The 17335-nt window shown below is 43.1% G+C and overlaps 1 protein-coding gene across 9 annotated transcripts in view; it reads left to right on the top strand.

Moving 5' to 3' along the window:
• Nucleotides 1-4171, top strand: part of SCML2 (Scm polycomb group protein like 2) — a 73595-nt gene extending 69424 nt beyond the window's left edge. For all 9 annotated transcript variants that reach the window (XM_075096365.1, XM_075096357.1, XM_075096322.1 and 6 more), the window contains 2 exons: nucleotides 14-177; nucleotides 1709-4171. In XM_075096365.1, coding sequence (XP_074952466.1) covers nucleotides 14-177; nucleotides 1709-1834 — 290 coding nt within the window. In that variant the 3' untranslated portion in view covers nucleotides 1835-4171. The remainder of the gene's footprint in view (nucleotides 1-13; nucleotides 178-1708) is intronic.
• Nucleotides 4172-17335: the final 13164 nt, after the last annotated feature.

The raw sequence follows: 17335 nt of genomic DNA, 5'->3' as shown, positions 1-17335 counted from the left end.
TTTATACTAAAAGCTGCAAGTTCCACAACCGGACCGGATCTGAATTCACTAAAAAGGGAACCTTCAAGAATACTGAATAAAGATCCTTCTACCTGGTCGATAGAGGAAGTAATGAGTTTTGTGAAAGAAGCTGATCCACAGGCACTTGCTCCACATGCAGAACTCTTTAGGAGACATGTATGATGCATATCAATTCTGTTCTAGTAGATTGTGTGTCGTGTTAATCTCTTAAAATACAGCTTTCGTGTCTATCACTCTATTTGCAACTGACGGTAGAACAGACTCTACTCGTATATTAGAGGGAGGCTGAAAATGGTTTTTCCACCTGAAGCTCCTGCAGTATATTTTCTCTGTGTTCCAGTCTTGTTTGACTAAAGTAAATACCCACTGCTTTCCAGCTTATATGGAATAACGCCAGTACTGGAAGCATTCAATTTCTAATGGCCGGCATCCTTGGTACCCCTGACATCCCTGGTACCTCTAGAGAAGATGGCATTCTCATGTACCATATGGGGTGTTTGGCCTACGTAGACTGTCTTAGGTGTCGTCTGTTTTGGAGACTGATTATCCTGAAGCAGAGATGCTGTTAGGCCTCACTAGTGTTACACTTGGTCATTAATACTAAAATTCAGAGAATCAATTGAAATGTTGAATTCATCTGTTTGGAAAAACAATATGTAGGGTTTCATAAGATCTAACCAGATGTTGTATTTAGAGAGATAAACTGTGTCAGTTTCTCTGTGCTGTTTTTGGTCTCCCCTCTTCCTTCTCACTCTGCTTTTCTGTGGCAGGTTGCTCAGCAAAGAGCTGCTTTCTTATTTCGTTGTATATACGGCCCTCCAAAAAGAGGTTGGCTTTCTCTTTGGTAGTATTTCACCCTTGTTCTGCACCAGCTCCTACTAACAGTTAAATCTCAGTCAGCTGGATTGGAAGGAGAACTCAAAATAAGTTTTAATGGAGTGTCCTGTCTTATGTTTTGTTCTTAGTTGTATAACACGACTAAATGTCACTTGTTTTGTCAGGTTGATGTTTAAAAAAAAAAAGACAGAGTGGTTTTCTTCATGGTGTTTTAAGGAACTAATTGCCTGTCTACGGTATGTAATGCTGCTAAGAGCTTAGGACTGCCACATTTCGGCAGCTTCTCAACCAGGCAGTTGAAATCTGACTAAGTTGTCCTTGGTCTTGATCCTAACAGTCTGTCGGGTTTAACCTGGACATAGATCTGTCTTATTTCACAGATTTAGATGGCCTATAACCCCTTCCTCCGTGTGACTGTTTGCATGCGCATGCCAGAACCCTCCCACAGCTGTGTTCAAGGTTCAGTGCAAGGCCTCAGCGCTTGGATCATTTAGTCTCTAACTGCACAGACCTTCCTTTGCAGCTTCTTGTTTTTTCCCCTTGACCCATTCCCTTTTTTCCCTAGCCGGTACCTAATTTTGAGGGCTGTTTGGACAGTTTCTTTTACTCACTCTAATTTCTTAAATACCTTAATCATACATGAACAAATACTAAAATAAATTCAATTTCAGCGGCCATCTGTAAATATCAAATTATACTGTTGCTGTTTTATATATTAGGTATATGTTTATATATTATATATAGCAGAGAAATTTTTACTACAGTATAAACAAGTATAACGTACTTTCCAGTTTTAACATGCAGCTTGTTAAAGTAGTTGTATGTTGTTTTTATTCTCTTCCTTTTGCAGGAAATTGATGGGAAGGCACTGCTCTTACTGAGGAGTGATATGATAATGAAATATATGGGACTGAAGCTGGGGCCTGCCCTAAAGTTGTGCTACCACATTGAAAGACTTAAACAAGGAAAGTACTAGCCAATGGGGATACCACAAATATGTGTGGTCGTATCACACTAAGCTCTCAGGTTCACGGCCGTCGCCTTTATTTGAAGCTATTTTGCTGATATAAATCATCTTTATTTTTTGGAAAGTGCTCTCAAAATGTAAAAAAATGACATTCAGGATAAAGGCAGGGGGTGGGGGGGGAACTGTATCACGTTCTAGTATTTTGTGACCTGCTTCAGAAAGTTTGCAGGGAAGGACAGTTGATCATACTGGGGGCGGGCAGGTTGGTTAACAGTGCTCTCCTAATCCTGAAAAGTACGTTCTGTGTTACAGGCTTCAGCCAATGTGTTCATATTCAGAACCAAAACAGCTGAATCCCAAAGGAAAATAATAAAACAAACCAGCATCAGGTGTTAATAATTTTTACAGGGGTGGCTGTAAACTTTTATATTGCAAGAGAAATTTAAAATAGAAGATCTCATCTTTTGTAGTGAATCCTGTGACTGGTCCTCCAGCAGGGTAATACTCTAGCATATTTTTCTAGATTATTTTTCCTAGATTTCCATAAAGGGAATAGCCATATGAATTGGTCCTGGTGGATGGAGGTGTGGGGAGAGAAGGGTTATGGAGGAGAGGGCTTAATACGAATATAAGCTTTTATAAAGTGTGTTTTATCAGTCCTTTGGTAAGTTATGAGGACAAATGTACGGTATATTGTCAATTTATGCAGGCAATAAATATTGGCATATTGGCTGTATGAACAGCCATTTCTGGGACAGACTGCTTTAACTGGAACAATGCATCCACATTTTAAGCATTCCATCTTTTTGCTAAGTTTGGCATGGATATGTGTGTTCATGCTTTTTATATATACACGTGTATGTCAGGGAAATACATACTATGTATATAAAAAAATATACATACACACTGTACATATGTATTCAGTTTTTTAATGTGTACTTTGCACTGTGCCAGAGAGAACTGTACAATTTCTTGTTGTTTGTTTTACCAGCAAATTTAGCTGTGTACTACTATCATATTCATTAATACCTGTTTAATTTGTTGTCCGTTCTTGGAGTCAGAAGGTGACAAACAATCAAAGAGTGTGTTTATTCATACAGGTGAGATCCCTGTACTATGCAATACTCTTGGTTATTCATCCCTTAGCTCTGAGCCATATATTCTGGAAAGACGTGTTTGGTTCCAATGTTTTGGGCTTATATTTCCTGTAAGGAAGTGCTACTATGTAACTGATAAGCCCTTTTTTGGGGTAAAATTGGTGCTGTTCATATAAGCTGCAAGAATAAGTAGTGATAATAAAGCAGTTTGTTGTCACTGCCAATTGGAATATACATCAGGGACAAGAAAATATACTTTCTGTGTAGGAAACTGAATGTACTGTATGTAATAGTGCAAGTGATAAAAACTATTTGCTAGGAAAGGTGTAGTCCTAAAATGGTAGGTTTTATTATATTTCTTACTGCCTTTTTATATGAAAGCGTATAGTATAAATGTATTTTTTACAAATTCCTTTTCTGAAAATGCCTTGCTTTACCAATAGTCTGATACTCCTCAGGTTTCAGCATAAATACTGCTGCGAAATAATACATTTTGTGGCTCACAAGTGTCCAAGGATTTTGTTAGTCTAAGTGACTGCAATGCAATTTTAATTTAGCAAGTCATTTTGACTTTGAGAATTGTTTTTATTATTACATCATTAGACATTTGACACTAAAGGTTATCTATATTGATTTGTTTTGCATATCTTTTGTGGTGCATGTATGCTTAGATGAGTAATACGGGCATGCTCTTTATAGTAAGAAAAGGTCAGAGCATTGATTGGAGAAGCAGAATTTTTTTTCTTTGTGTTAGGAAAATACTGACTTGATTGTTGGTGTAACCATATGAAAGTTAGTTATATATTGAGGAAAACATCATGCCCCTCACGTTCAGTATATTGTTTATACCTTATTTCTTCCATGCTTTATTATACTGAATTGCGGAGTTCTTCAGTGTAAAAAGATCTCATGTGATTTAAGTGGAAGTAACTGACTGAAAATCAGTTTCCAATTTTTGCATTGCCATTGGTGTAAGAAGAACAAAGAAGTTTAAGTTTTCTGTTTGGCCTTTATGGAATGACATTTTTGTACATGGCACTATTATGGGTATAAATATTTGTTCAAGGCTTTCTGTGCACCCATGTGCGCAGGGATTACTGTGATGTTGCAGTACCAGCATTTCACTGTGTGCTGTAGCGTGAGATTCAAGCGTTCAAAGTGTTGTAGCAGAATATATTTTTTATTCCTTATTTTCAGTGGGATGTTCTTATCTATCAACAAAAATAAAATACTTTGTTCATTGTTGTAACTCTCCGTTCTGTTTGATATTGTGTGTATGTGTGAGTGCTGTTTGCCTAGGCGAGGGTAGCTGTCTTATCTAGCCTTTGGCAGTTCTTCACCGTTCATGTAAACATCTGATGCAAGGAAGTTCTAATCAAAAGGGTAAAATGATTCCAACATCGTTTATCTGAAGCAGTTAATGTTTGAACATGGGTTGGCCTATGATTTCAAAAGAACAGCTTAGGAATATATTCAACTCTTTAGTTTTGGATATAATTTTGCCACTTGGAGCTTACAGAATTCTCATATAACCACTGAGGGGAAGAGACTGCTAAAAACTGTTTGTCTTGTGTTCAGATGAAGACCTGAAGTATTTTAAGTCAAAGCAGTTAATGGTGGTAAGTTTGAACTTCATTTACTTTTCATGTTTTCTTCTTTCTATGATACAGAAGTCTGTTGTTCCGATGGTTGGTCGCAGTGATCAGCCTGCACTTGAGAAGTAACTTAAATTGAGTTAATGGTAACCTTAAATTCTTTGCAGGCAAATTATGGAACTTGGAGGTTGGTAGTAACAATAGTCCAGAGGCATTTTGCATCTCTCCCAAAAGACATTGAATATCTTTTTGGTGCATATTTGATATAGAAGACAACATGATGTATTCTCTTTGTTTCTCTGAGTTGTTTTTCTATCAACAGGGATTCATCTGCTTATCTGGTTCTGTATCTTTCCGTCATCTTGCAAGACAGTGCTGTAACTCCTCGGTACATCGTTAGATCTCTTCTGTTTGATATTAAAATGCTACTCCCTGGGAAGACTAGAAGCTCTCACAGTTCTTGTCGCAGATGATCTATACAATATTGAAATTGAGGAGTACGGCAGGGTGATTGCACGTTGCAGTTGACATGATGGCACTTCTAACAAGTTTGTTGTGGCTGTACACATGTTGTAGGACTTTTTCAGGAATGACAGTGAAAGACAGCAGCAGCATGTTATAAATGTTGGCTCAAAGGATGGAGCATCTTCACCCTTTCTGTTGCTTTTAATAAGGCACACCATTTTTTACGTCAGGTAGTAGACACCCGGGCAAAGATATTCTCTTGAATACTCATGGTATTTGTAGAAACGCTTCTTCCTTTCCAGTCATTCTGGGGTATAATTTGCTCAAAAGCAATGTTAACCTTCTCTGTTACTCTGACAGTTTTATGTGAGTCTGTGCATGTGATTGTGTATGCCTGCACGTGATAGAAAAATTTTACATTTGAGTATCTCAAGTATTCCTGTAGGGGAAAAATGAAGCCTGAGTAAGGATGATTAAAGTCTTGACGTTTTAACCTGTTTAGATGAAACACCATGGTTTTTTGTGCTTGTCTTTTCCTTTAATTGGTGGTGAAATTCAGAGAATTGAAACATGGATACACTGTTGAATTAATAGTTTATCTTCCTGCTTAACTCAGGGGTCTCTAGTAACCTTTTGCTATTAATCTATTATTCCAGCGGGCCAAATCAGGATCATCTTTTCATTTAAATATGAGTAACTAATGAAAGTGTATTCATATGTTTGTGTATGTGAATCTGTAATGTAAATAATTTTTTATTTAAATGGCATGACATCCAAAATCAAGGAGTCGGAGCCGCCTGTGTCCAGCCAACTTGAAGCAGAGGCTGGTAGTCACTGTTTTAAGATAACAGTTTGAGCTGATTGGGGTTTTTTTCTGTTCTGCATTATCAAAGTTTATCTTAAGTCTGCCTGGTGTTTTTGTCTAGACCACTAAGGAGAATTTTGTGCATTGTTCTCTATACCAATTACTCTAAAATTATAAAATTTCTAAAACCTTTTTCTATAACAGACTTACACTTGTTACTTCCAGTTACTATTTTATAGAAAACTGTATAAAAAACAGTGCTACAAAGAAAAACAAAAAAATGCTCAACATAGATGTGAGGGCTTTCAAATTAAATATAGCAGGTTTTATATCTACAGTTTTTTGTGTTTCTAGTTTTCTCTTGTATGTGCCCTGTTCTAAGTCAGAGTTGAGGAGTGTTTCACAGAACCAAGGACTAGTTGAGGTTGGAAGGCATCTCTGGAGGTCATCTGGTCCAAGACCCCTGCTCAAGCAGGGACGCCTACAGCCGGTTGCCCAGGTCCAGGCAGTTTCTCAATACCCCCAAGGACTGGAGACTCCACACCCTCCCCGGGCAACCTGTGCCAGGGCTCGGTCACCCTCACTGTGAAAAAGCATTGCCTGATGTTCAGAGGGAACCTCCTCTCTTTCAGTTTGTGCCCCTTGCCTCTGGTCCTGCCACTGGGAACCTCTGCAAAGAGCCTGGCTCTGTCCTCGTTGCACCCTCCCCTCAGGTACTTCTATACATCGATGCGATCCCCCCGAGCCTTCTCTTCTCCAGGCTGAACAGTCCCAGCTCTCTCAGCCTTTCCTCACAGGAGCGGTGCTCCTGCCCCTTCATCACCTTTGTGGCCCTTCATTGGACTCTCTCCAGTATGTCCACGTCTCTCTTGTACTGGGGAGCCCAGAGCTGGACGCAGCACTCCAGCTGCGGCCTCACCAGTGCTGAGGGGAGGGGAAGGATCACCTCCCGCAGTCTGCTGGCAACACTCCTCCTAATGCAGGCCAGGGCACCATTAGCCTTTTTTGCAGCAAGGGTGCATGGCTGGCTCATGTTCAACTTGGTGTCCACCAGCACCCCTGGCTCCTCTTCTACAAAGCTGCCTTCCAGCTGGGCGGCCCCAGCACATACTGGTGCCTGGGGTTGTTCCTCCCCAGGTGCAGGACCTTATGCTTCTCCTTGTTGAACTTCATGAGGTCCTATTGGCCCACTTCTCCTGCCTGTTGACGTACCTCTGGATGGCAGCACGACCCTCTGGTGTGTGAGCCGCTCCTGCCAGTCTGGTGTCATCTGCAGACTTGCTGAAGGCACGCTCTGCCCCATCATCCAGATCATTACTGAAGGTGCTAAAGAGGATTGGACCCAGTATTGACCCCTGGGGTACACCACTAGTCACTGGCCTCCAACTTGATTTTGTGCCACGGATCATCATCCCCTGGGCCCAGCCATTCAGCCGGTTTCCAGTCCAGCTCACTGTGTGCTCATCCAGCCCGTACATCAGCAGGTTGCCTATGGGGATCTTACAGGAGACACTGTCAAAGGCCTTCCTCAAGTCCAGGTAGATAATATCTGCTGCTCACCCTCCTCATCTACCAGGCCAGTCATTTCATCATGGAAGTTTATGAAGTTGGTCAAGCATGACTTCCTCTTGGTGAAGCCATGCTGACTACTCCTGATGATCATCATCTTGTTCATGTGCCTGAGCATGGTTTCCAGCATTAGCTGTTCCATCACTTTTCTGGGGATGGAGGTGTGGCTGACTGATTTGTAGTTCATCCTCCTTGCCTTTCTTCAAGATAGACATGACTTCTCCTTTCCTCCCATCTCCAGGTGCTTCTATAATTCACCATGATTGATCAAAAATTTTGGAGAGTGGCCTTGCAAAGACGTCACCCAGCTCCTTAAACACTCGTGGGTGCATCCCATCAGGTCCCTTACTTCTGTATGTGCAGTTTGCTTCAGTACTCCGTGACCTGATCCTTTTCCATCAGGAGTGCACCGTTCTTGCTCCAGCCTTTCCCCCAGTTTCTGGGACCTGGGATTCCTGAAGGCTGGTCTTGCTAGTAAAGACTGAGGCAAAGCAGACATTCAGCACTTCAGCCTTTTCCACATCCTATGTAATGATGTCCCCCATCTCATTCAGCAGTGTGCCCACATTTCCCCAGACTTCCTTTTGTCACCTATAGAGCGTAGTCTATTTTAACACAGTATCGTGACAAACACATTTTAAAAGTGGATAGCAATATTTTTTTTTGGTTAGCTAGTTACATAATAGAATAAAATAAGCATTTAATTCCAACATTAGATATGTGAAACTGTTCTGAAAGTTACGAGCATCTTCATTTTTCTGCTCTTTCTGCTGAGTTGAAGCTATGTAAAGTTAGGCTGGCTTCGTTTGGGGGGTGGGGGAGAGGAAGAAAAGACCCCCTCGAGATCAATTTCAAAGGTCATATATTCCTCCTCTCTTTTTTTTTTTTTTTTTTTAATTGCATGTAAAGCTGTTGGAGTGAGTAACAAGTGCTCATTTATAAGTGCCTAAGAGTGATGTAGGGAGGCAGAAGCTGATTTCACATCCATTGCTGTGGTGAAATGCTTGCTCCTTTTTTCTCCAGTCTTCATTATAACTTTTTTCTCTGTAAAGCTTACTAACTAGCCCATAATCCTGGGATCATGTTCCCCAACTCTCAGTGCTCTTATTGGTTCAAAGGTTGCACAGACCCATTTTGAGACTTCATCTTCTTAAAATCTGAAGAGTCTGTTGTAAACTCACTGTGTTGTGTCATAAACTATGAGGCATTTTTTATCTTTTTTTTTTTTTTTAAGTGAGAACCTCAGATTGTTTTGAGGTTAAAACTTTCTCCTCTAACAGTTTGTCCTAAATTCTCACACTGTGGCTGTGTGGATGATGGAAGTTCTCTATGTACTTAAAATAGGCCACTTAAAGTGGTCCAGTAGGCTTTTAAATCCCTCACTTACATGAATCACCCATCCCTGTCCTAGCAGATCACTTTGATTGCCTGTAATTTGTCCCATTTGAATCAGAGGTAGCTTCTACCAGCTCCAGAATCTCCCAGTCCTGCTGTACAAGCTGAGGAGTCCTGCATGAGCTGCTTCTCCTCATAGCTTTATGGACCACTGCTAGTTTTATTTCAGTGTTCATTATCTGCAGGGGAACTGTTTAATGCTAATAGTGAAGGCTGCACACTTCTTTTCTTTTTAAAATACATTAAAAGAATTTCATCTACTGAGATTCACTTTTCAGCCTCCGAAATCAAAGCCCTTCCAGGACAAACAGTATGAGAAAACAGATGCCAGCACAAGCGGAAAGGGAGATCACATCCCATGTTGTGTGAACAGACAAATGCGAACAGATGTACAGCTTGAAGATGGCAGAAACCCTCTCTGCCAGTAGTTCCTTTCTAGTTGTGACAGCTGGAAGGAAATGAATACACCACAAAACCACCATGATAATTGCCATTACCCTGCATTGGCAGTCTCAGCACCGAGGTCAAGAACTGGAAAGACAAAGGCTCATCTACCCTCCCAGGTGGAAGCTGAGGCAATTGGTAAGGCACTGTGAAAAAAAATCTTCATGAATGGTGGAGCACCTTAGAAAGTCTGGTGTTTAAATGCGAGAGGTCATAATTCTACTAGATTTCTCCCTTTCTCATATTTAGGTTTTTTTCACTAGTTACAGAGGCACACTGTTTCCCCAAGCAATTGTGCTAATGCTGTCCAGACACTTAAGAGTGGGGTTTTCAAACAGGTCTGAACTCTTCTTCCCTCAACTTCCAGTTCCAAACCAGTGCTGCCAAGCAGGTCTTCCTCCTATTGGAGACCGTCTATTTTGAAGGAAGGATCTTTGCACATACTTCTTACTCCTGTGTGTTTTGATAAATAAGAAGAGGACTCTGCAGCTTGCTTGCTTGATCTCTGATGTACATACTAACTGTTGCTACTGATCTCTCCCCTTGCCTGGGAATGTTGGTGGTACTCGGTTGTGAACAGATGCCTCCCAACTGGGCAGTGTTCCTCAAGGTGTGGTCTACAAAGTGCTTTCTGTCTCTTTTTTTTTAACTCCCTGTACTCGCTTTAACAAAATAGTGGGGAGGGAGAAATTAATAAACAAATGCTCCGTTTTCATCTATCCTTGGCTTATGCTTGTGCTTTATGGGTGAGGTGCTAGATGGGTCATCATAATGTTCCTGGGATGTATTGCTTATTAGGCTCAGTGGGCAATGGTGGGGGGTTGGTTTTAGTTTGGGATTGAGGGGTGGGGTGTTGGTGGTTTGTTGTGGATTTTTTTTTTAACTGAATGCAGTCAGTAGTTTATTTTCAAGGGACCAGCTGAGCCAAAGGAAGCATATTACTTTCATACATCTTTGCATTCACCATAGCGTATTAATTTTAAACTGTCTTTGCCTAGGTGGTGATTGGCTACAGGAAATGAACAGGTTGGGGAAAGTTTAAATGTTTTAAAAAAAAAAAAAAAACAGAAATGGAAGCCTGGGATGAGTGATAGGGTTTGTGTGCAATAAACATGGGAAGGAAAATATAGGAAGAATGAAGTCATGGAAAATCAGAAAAGAGAAAACCAGGTGGATATACCAAATTAACTGTTTCACATTTGGATGCACTGACTGTTGGGTCATAACTACTGCCCTTGTTTGCGTTGAGATGGGTTTTTAAAGAGGAAAGTTAGAGATTAACATTTTGAGCAATGTCAGGGATGTGAAGTATTTTATCTTGATGTGATATCGTATGAAAACATGGCCCGAGTCCTTGTAATTCCCTACGCAATTCTTGGGGCATCCTCCCTCTGTCCTTAAATTGTTTCTTCCTAATGGAATGAGCTGCTGCTACCAACTCCCTCTTGATGTGATTTCTTCTAAAGCCAGACCAAGCGAAGAGCCAAAACCTAGGAATACAGGATTGGGTTTAATTTCATATAACTTCATGTCTTTATATCATAGCTGTCTAGGTTGTCTCTTATTGTAGTCCATGGAGGTCTAGCTGACTGGGTTGAGGCTATGAGTGATCTGACCAGATCTGCTTTACAAGGAGATGAATAGCTCTCTTGACTCTGTTGGCTTCATTGACCAGATCTCCAGTATCTATTATGAGGGCCTCAATACCCATCTCACTTAACTTCAGCACGTGAGCTAATTCACCACCTAAAGTGGTATTTGTTGCAAGTAAGATGGAACAGTCCCCTTACTCAAGGGTACTCCCCTTTCAAGTCCTTTATTGAAGGTCTAGTTGGCGTTGATTGACCTAGTCAGCATTCAGAAGGAAATGTTGAGGTGCACATTGAACTAACCATGGGCCAGTTCCCGTGGGCCAGATCCCATGATTGACTGCACGGGGGTCTTACTCAAAAGTCCAGATGTCCGGAATGTCTAGCCCAAAAAGTTATGATCAAGTGTGGCAGTTCTGTGCTGTCATGATTGAGCTGTGGAGGGTCTCTGAAGGGCAGGCGCATACTCTCTTATGCTGGACTGTGCTCTATGGACCAAGCTTTTGAGGGAACTTGCTTTGAAACATTTGTTTAAAGAATGAAAAATCCACTCAATACCTTTATAACTGTGAATGCAGGTAGGTTTTTTTTCCCCTCAATAACAAAGAAATGACTTGTGTATCAGAAGCCTCAGAAATTAATAGCTTTCCCATGCTTACTAACGGGACTCTTAGGGGTTTTCTTGCAGTACATAAGCTCCAGAAAGAAGGGCCTCCTTGTTTTGTGTCACAGTGACACACCCTTGGTCTGTGAGATGCCAGACTAGGACAAAATGTTGCCTATCTTCTGTTCTTAAGCAAAGAAGGATGGGAACTCTGTTGACGAGGATGTGGTGGGAAGGATTATATTGAAACAATGCAGAAAATGTGACCGTTTTGAGACAGCTGTGGGCTAAGGAACGTTAGTAATCCCAGGAGCAAGGCAGGGCCAACAGAGGCTGACGCAGGGAAGCGGTGTGTCCATTACCAGTGCTTCACTGGAAACGTAGTTCTTAACAGTGAAAACTAATTGTTACCTGGAAATATTTTTTTCCAGATACTTGATTAGATTGTACCCTGCTGTTTGCTCTTTTAATTTTCTCCTCTTATTTTGAAACTATTCTAATAATTTCAGTACCAGGATATTATGCTATTATTCTAGGAGAGCCTGCAGTATACGGGCACAAAGCAGTGCTAAATATTTTAGCCATTAGTAATTTTTCTCCCCAAACATAAAGAAATGCTTCAGATGGTTCAGCAACAGAATGGATTTTCCTAGCAGGGCTGTGATACCAGGTTTTTAACAACTGTGGAAAATATGTTTTCCGCACTAAAATTAGGGGATTTGCTTGTGTGTGTAGGACTGCCCCAGAGCACTCTGAATTGCAAACTTAAGCATTAAGAGTATCTGGTGTAGTCTAAGAGAAGTGCAACTTTAAAAAAGAGGAGGGGAAAGCATTGGGGGGGGAAAAGTGAAAGGTGAGTGAAAAAAGCAAATTGCACAAATTAACATCATTAATGTCATGGTGGCAGGCTGGCTGCATTTGGGAAGGCAGGAACTGATCCCAGCCAGAGGAAAAAAGGTCTTTGAGCCCTTCAGCATGTTTTTATAAACTTGAGCACAAAAAAACCTAGAACATCTGGCACCAGGATATTATGCAATGTTGTTTTATGCTATTTTCATTGTCGAACATTCTTCATGAGGACTGTTAAGTCACTTATTGTTGTCGGATCGCTGTCCTGAGGTGCCTCTGTGCAAGTGATGGGGCATGGACTTCTCCGAATTGCTCCCTTCGGTGCTCGGTGGCCGCTTCTGTGCCAGCCAGTTTCCCCTGAAAGCTTTCACATGCTAGAAGCATGTGAAGCTGCTCCTCAAGCCCCTGTGGGTCAAACCTCTGCAGGGATGTGCAAGGTGGTGTAATCATCCCGGTGCTCTGGCAGGGCTGAGCAGAAAATGGGTAGAAGTGGTTAAAAATGAAAAGTTGGTGCTGATCGGGAGATGTAGTAGCATATAAATTTTGTAGTGGATAGGAGCATGAGTCGTAGGAGAGCCGAGGTCACACACATTACTTCAGGCCTGTGAATGCAGAAATGGATGGATGCCGTTGCTGTTCTCTTCCCACTCCCCTTCCTGTCGAGCTGGGTTTGCTGCTGCTCTTCCCCATCAGGACAGGAGCAGGGACTCGTGTGCTCTGCATGCGTGTGATCTGATGTACGGTCTCCCCCTGCCCTCCCTTCTCAGCTGCCATCAGCCCAAGAAAGCATTACTTTCCTAGCGCTCAGTGCTCACCGTTCTTCCCGCTCTCGCCAAGCTGAGTGGCCCTGGAGCCTTGTCTTTGAAGCTGACACCTTCTTTGTCTCTGTGGCCAAGGGCCGCAGCTTTGCTTCTCCCGTTCGTTCTCTGGCTGGCTGCTTGCTAACTTTAATAAAGGTGCAATGCTAACAGGCCTGGAGGTGGCTCTGTCTTGGCTTCCACTGCCTGCTTTCATCTCTCTGCTCTCCACCTTTTCCTTGTACTTGCGGAATAACTGCTGGAGGTGACTTAGAAATTAAACTTATGTTTTTAGAAAAGGTACAGCATTGAGGAAGCTGTCAGGGTGACGTGCAGCTGCTATGTGAGGAATCCATTCCACAGAAGTTCCCTAGTAACCATAGACATCGGCAATGCCAGGAGAACTTGGCGTCCTGACTGTAAGAGGAGTTGTCTGGAGGGTGAAGCGGTGCAGAGGCATTGCAGCCAGGCTCTGTGATAAATGGGAGCTCGAGGTACCATGGTGCTGGTACGCTGCATATTTGCCACCCTGGGCCAACAGTCCATCATACTTTTGACAAAATGGTGTCCTTTTGGTGAACTTTGCTCATTGTAATATAATTATAATACCAAAACACACCTCCATCCCAAAAGTTACCCGCCTCTAAGGTGCGACCACCCCTCACTGGGCATGTGCTTTGAATTTCTTCTAGTCTGTGCTTTTAAAAGTAAAGCAAGGAAATTTTACACCAATCATAATAAAGGTATTTATAACTAGAGTCACTCAAGCTCCACCTGAAAGAGGAAAAATTGTATAAAATGTGTGAAGAGAAAGAGGGTGTTGGGGAAGATACCATCGCGTACCACTCTGACTTCTGGGACCAGTTGATGGGCTGAGCCTCCTTCCCCCCCACTGGGACACCTTTGGGTAAGATTGGAAACCTCTATAGAGTCACTTTAAATCCCTAACGTATTAGAGTTGCTTTGCTGCATATTAGAGTTGCTTCATATTTGTTTTGCATACTTGTAGCCTAGCAGTATACTCATATCTTCGGCATTTATGTGTGGCTTGTAACCAGCAATCTTATCACTGGTAATCCAAAGAACCTGTGTGTCTGTTGCTTTAATAAATTGTACTATTCATTAACCTAGCCGTGATTGTTCTCATTGAATGCAACCGGCCTGGGCATCTGCCAAATTAGTTGCTAACAACAAATACTCTCAGTGGTTGCTCCTACAACCCTTAGAAAATAAACCGTTGACCAAGTCTGATACTAAGTCTGGGCTTAACCACATCTAGACTCCTCTCAGAGAAGTTTAGAAAGCAAGGGGGTCCTGTCTGAACCTCGTGACTCAACAGTAGGGTCTCTGCCTAGCCACTCCTCAGACTCCTACCACTAATGCAACAGTACTCATAACCGTCGCTTTTTACCTGACTGCTTATCTGTTCTCTCAGCCTAAAAACCACCCGGTCCAGGTAAGATCTCTGGCGGAGAAGCTGCTCATTCTTCCTTTGCATACATTTCTGTTGCCAACAGCTAACTCCATGTGCTGAAACCTTAGCCCTGGTCCCAGGGCTGTGCCTTGGGCAGCGCAGGGGAAGGGGACTGGCTGCCCCACGGAGGAAAGCTCCAGGCTGGTGCCTCTGAGCTCGCCCACCCCTGAGGCGGCCACGTACCATGGCCTTCATCTGGGATGTGCAGCCCTGCTCCCCTCTTCACATCTGGTGTCTGGCTTCCTGCAAAGCCCCTGCCTGATGTGGGGAAGAGAACAGAGGGGAAGGTAACCGACCCCGACAACCCTCTCCCCTCTCACCCACCCCCTAATAAACCCAAATCCAAAGTTCAAGTCAAAGGAAGCCTGGAGCCAACACAGCGTGCCCTTGAGGGTCTGTACTGCCCCTCTCTCTTTCTCTACCTTGCATATACCCATCATTGTAAAACGTCTTCCTCCTACCATTATGGCTTAACGACTTTCCTTTCAACTTCACAAAAGGTATTAATGTCTCCATTAACAGCCACCAGAAATGGAAGCTCCATATATCACGAGTGCAGGTCCGCATCCTTCTCCTCATACAGAAGTTTCAGAAGCAGTTAAAATGTAGCCCTGTAGAAAATTAATAGCCCAATACACAAAATCTGTAATTGCTGCTGGAGGTGAGGAGGAGGTAGAAGTGCTCAATCTTGGTGTAATTAAGTATCTTGTTCAGTGGCCGCTTCTCCCCCGTGCTGATGGGATGTAGGACTCATGCTTCACACACGAGGGATGGTGGGAGGCAAAGGTTCCCTACTTAGCATCATTTGCCCAACAGAGTTAAGCATCAGGAGAGGTGCTGGTGCATGACTGCTCTTCCTGTGGCACAGCATTGAAGGCTGGAGTTGCATGAATGGGTAACGGGAGGGAGCAGGAGCTGCCCTGAGCCTTTCTGGGAAGATGCTGTTCAGAATATCCCCCCTGCCATTGCAGTCTAAGCAATGGAAAAGCCAGGCGCTGCGGTGGGTGAGCCCAGTCTGCTCTGCCCATCCATTTCCAGTGGGGTGGCTCCAGCCTGTATTGCCTTGTGGCGATGGGGATGTTGGTGGTGACCAGCAGTGCCAGGGAGCTCAGCCCTTCTGGAGGTGGCCCTGTAAAGCCAATGGGGCTGGTCCTGGGGGGGCAGAGGGGGATGCTAAGATAGTTGGAGCCTGCTCTGTTTTTTCCTCAGCCCTGTTTCAGAGAGAGTAGTTTTCAGTTATTCTTGTAATGGTCTGGGGGAAGATGCAGCTGTGTGGCTGCTGGTCTGGTCTGCTTTTACAACCGGTACCAGTTGGCTTTAAACTGAATTAGTTGCCTGTAGGCATCGGGTGTTGTGACAGTGCTTGTATGGGTTTATAATGGCAAAAAAGCTGACTTAGCCTAATTTGTTGTCAGGGTTTCTGGGGCTTGTGGTCTAAATTCAGTTAAACCAGACCACTGCGTGCAGAGTGGGTCGGGAGGTAGCCTGGGTATTGAAGTTAACCTGGGCACATTAATTGTCCCAGTAAAGGCCTGCAAAGGAGAGGAGGGAAAACCTGAGCACCTGCGGTCAGGGTCGGCGACAGGCGCTGCTTTGCCTGTCACAGGTGCCCGGTGGCTGACATGAAAGGCACGCGCGGGCTGGATACCCTCTCTCCGCCTGCTGAGGATGCTGCGGGGGATGATGCTCGCACAAGGATGGCGGCGATCGGGGCAGTCGGTGCAGCAGATGTAACCACCAGTGTGAGAAGTGCGTACTTTTTGAAAAACAAATCCCAGAAACTCCTTTTGAACTTGCTTCTGTCACCTACAAAATAAAAATGACAGCTAATGCTGTGACCTCCTCCTTTTTAAATAATCTGGTGTAGCCCTGGGGAAAACTACATTTTCAGAAGGTTTTTGACACTCTGGAACGGGCCCAGTTGAAACAGAGTGGGGCAATGACAACAGGGACGGCCGTCCCAATGGATGTTGAAAGACTGAGCCTCTGCACTGCAATACCCAGAAGATGACACATTTCATCAGCAGTTTCTTGGAAGGAGCAAAGCAGAGTAGAGTATTTTCAATTAAGAAAAAAAAAATTAGAAAAAATACAGTCAGATGACTAAACATTAATGAATCCATCCCCACTTTACCCTCTTCTGAACATCGTCAGTTCTGCCAGCTTTGGGAAAAATAAAAGACTTTAAAAATACTTAGAAAACAAGAGTTTGACAGAATTTGATGCTACGCTTATGTGAATGTTCTCCATTTTCATAGTAAGGAATAGGGCAGTGATACTTCAGTCCAGGAAAAGAGCAACCACATGCTTTTCCTAACCTCCTAATGCAAATGCATTTTCTGAATGGTGAATTGTTGTCTGCTGGCATCAAAAGTTTCAACAGATTTTCGCATGACACCGATGCCTGAGGGTGTGATTAGACTTCTAACCCTGAAGCTGCTTCTTTGGGCAGCTTCTCGTTGCATGAACAACCGCAAAAACCTTCCCAAAACTGCCTGAGAGGAGTCTTGGAAGTAGCTTAGCTGCAGCTAGGTAAAGGAAGGCATGGTTAGCTGATGGGTTTGCAATGGCCTTTTTATCTAGACAGTACTGGTGTGGTGCTGGGAACGTCACTTGAAATAATACCAGAAAAAAGGGGTTTTCTACTGCACAGGTATAGCCACAAAAAGGCAGCACCCGCCAAAGATTGTTCTCCTGCTCTCATGTTCATCCTTCCATTGGGATGGATTTTTACAAGCGAGCCATGTGAACTTAAAAGCCGACATAGAATAATGCTCCAGCTCATTTCCATAGACAAGTGCAAAACCATAACCTACCAGAACTTTTA

This window comes from Phalacrocorax aristotelis, chromosome 1 (genome assembly GCF_949628215.1).
Source record: "Phalacrocorax aristotelis chromosome 1, bGulAri2.1, whole genome shotgun sequence".
NCBI lineage: Eukaryota > Metazoa > Chordata > Aves > Suliformes > Phalacrocoracidae > Phalacrocorax > Phalacrocorax aristotelis.
The sequence above is the reverse complement of the archived record's forward strand: the minus strand, read 5'-3'. Positions and strand labels throughout refer to the sequence as shown.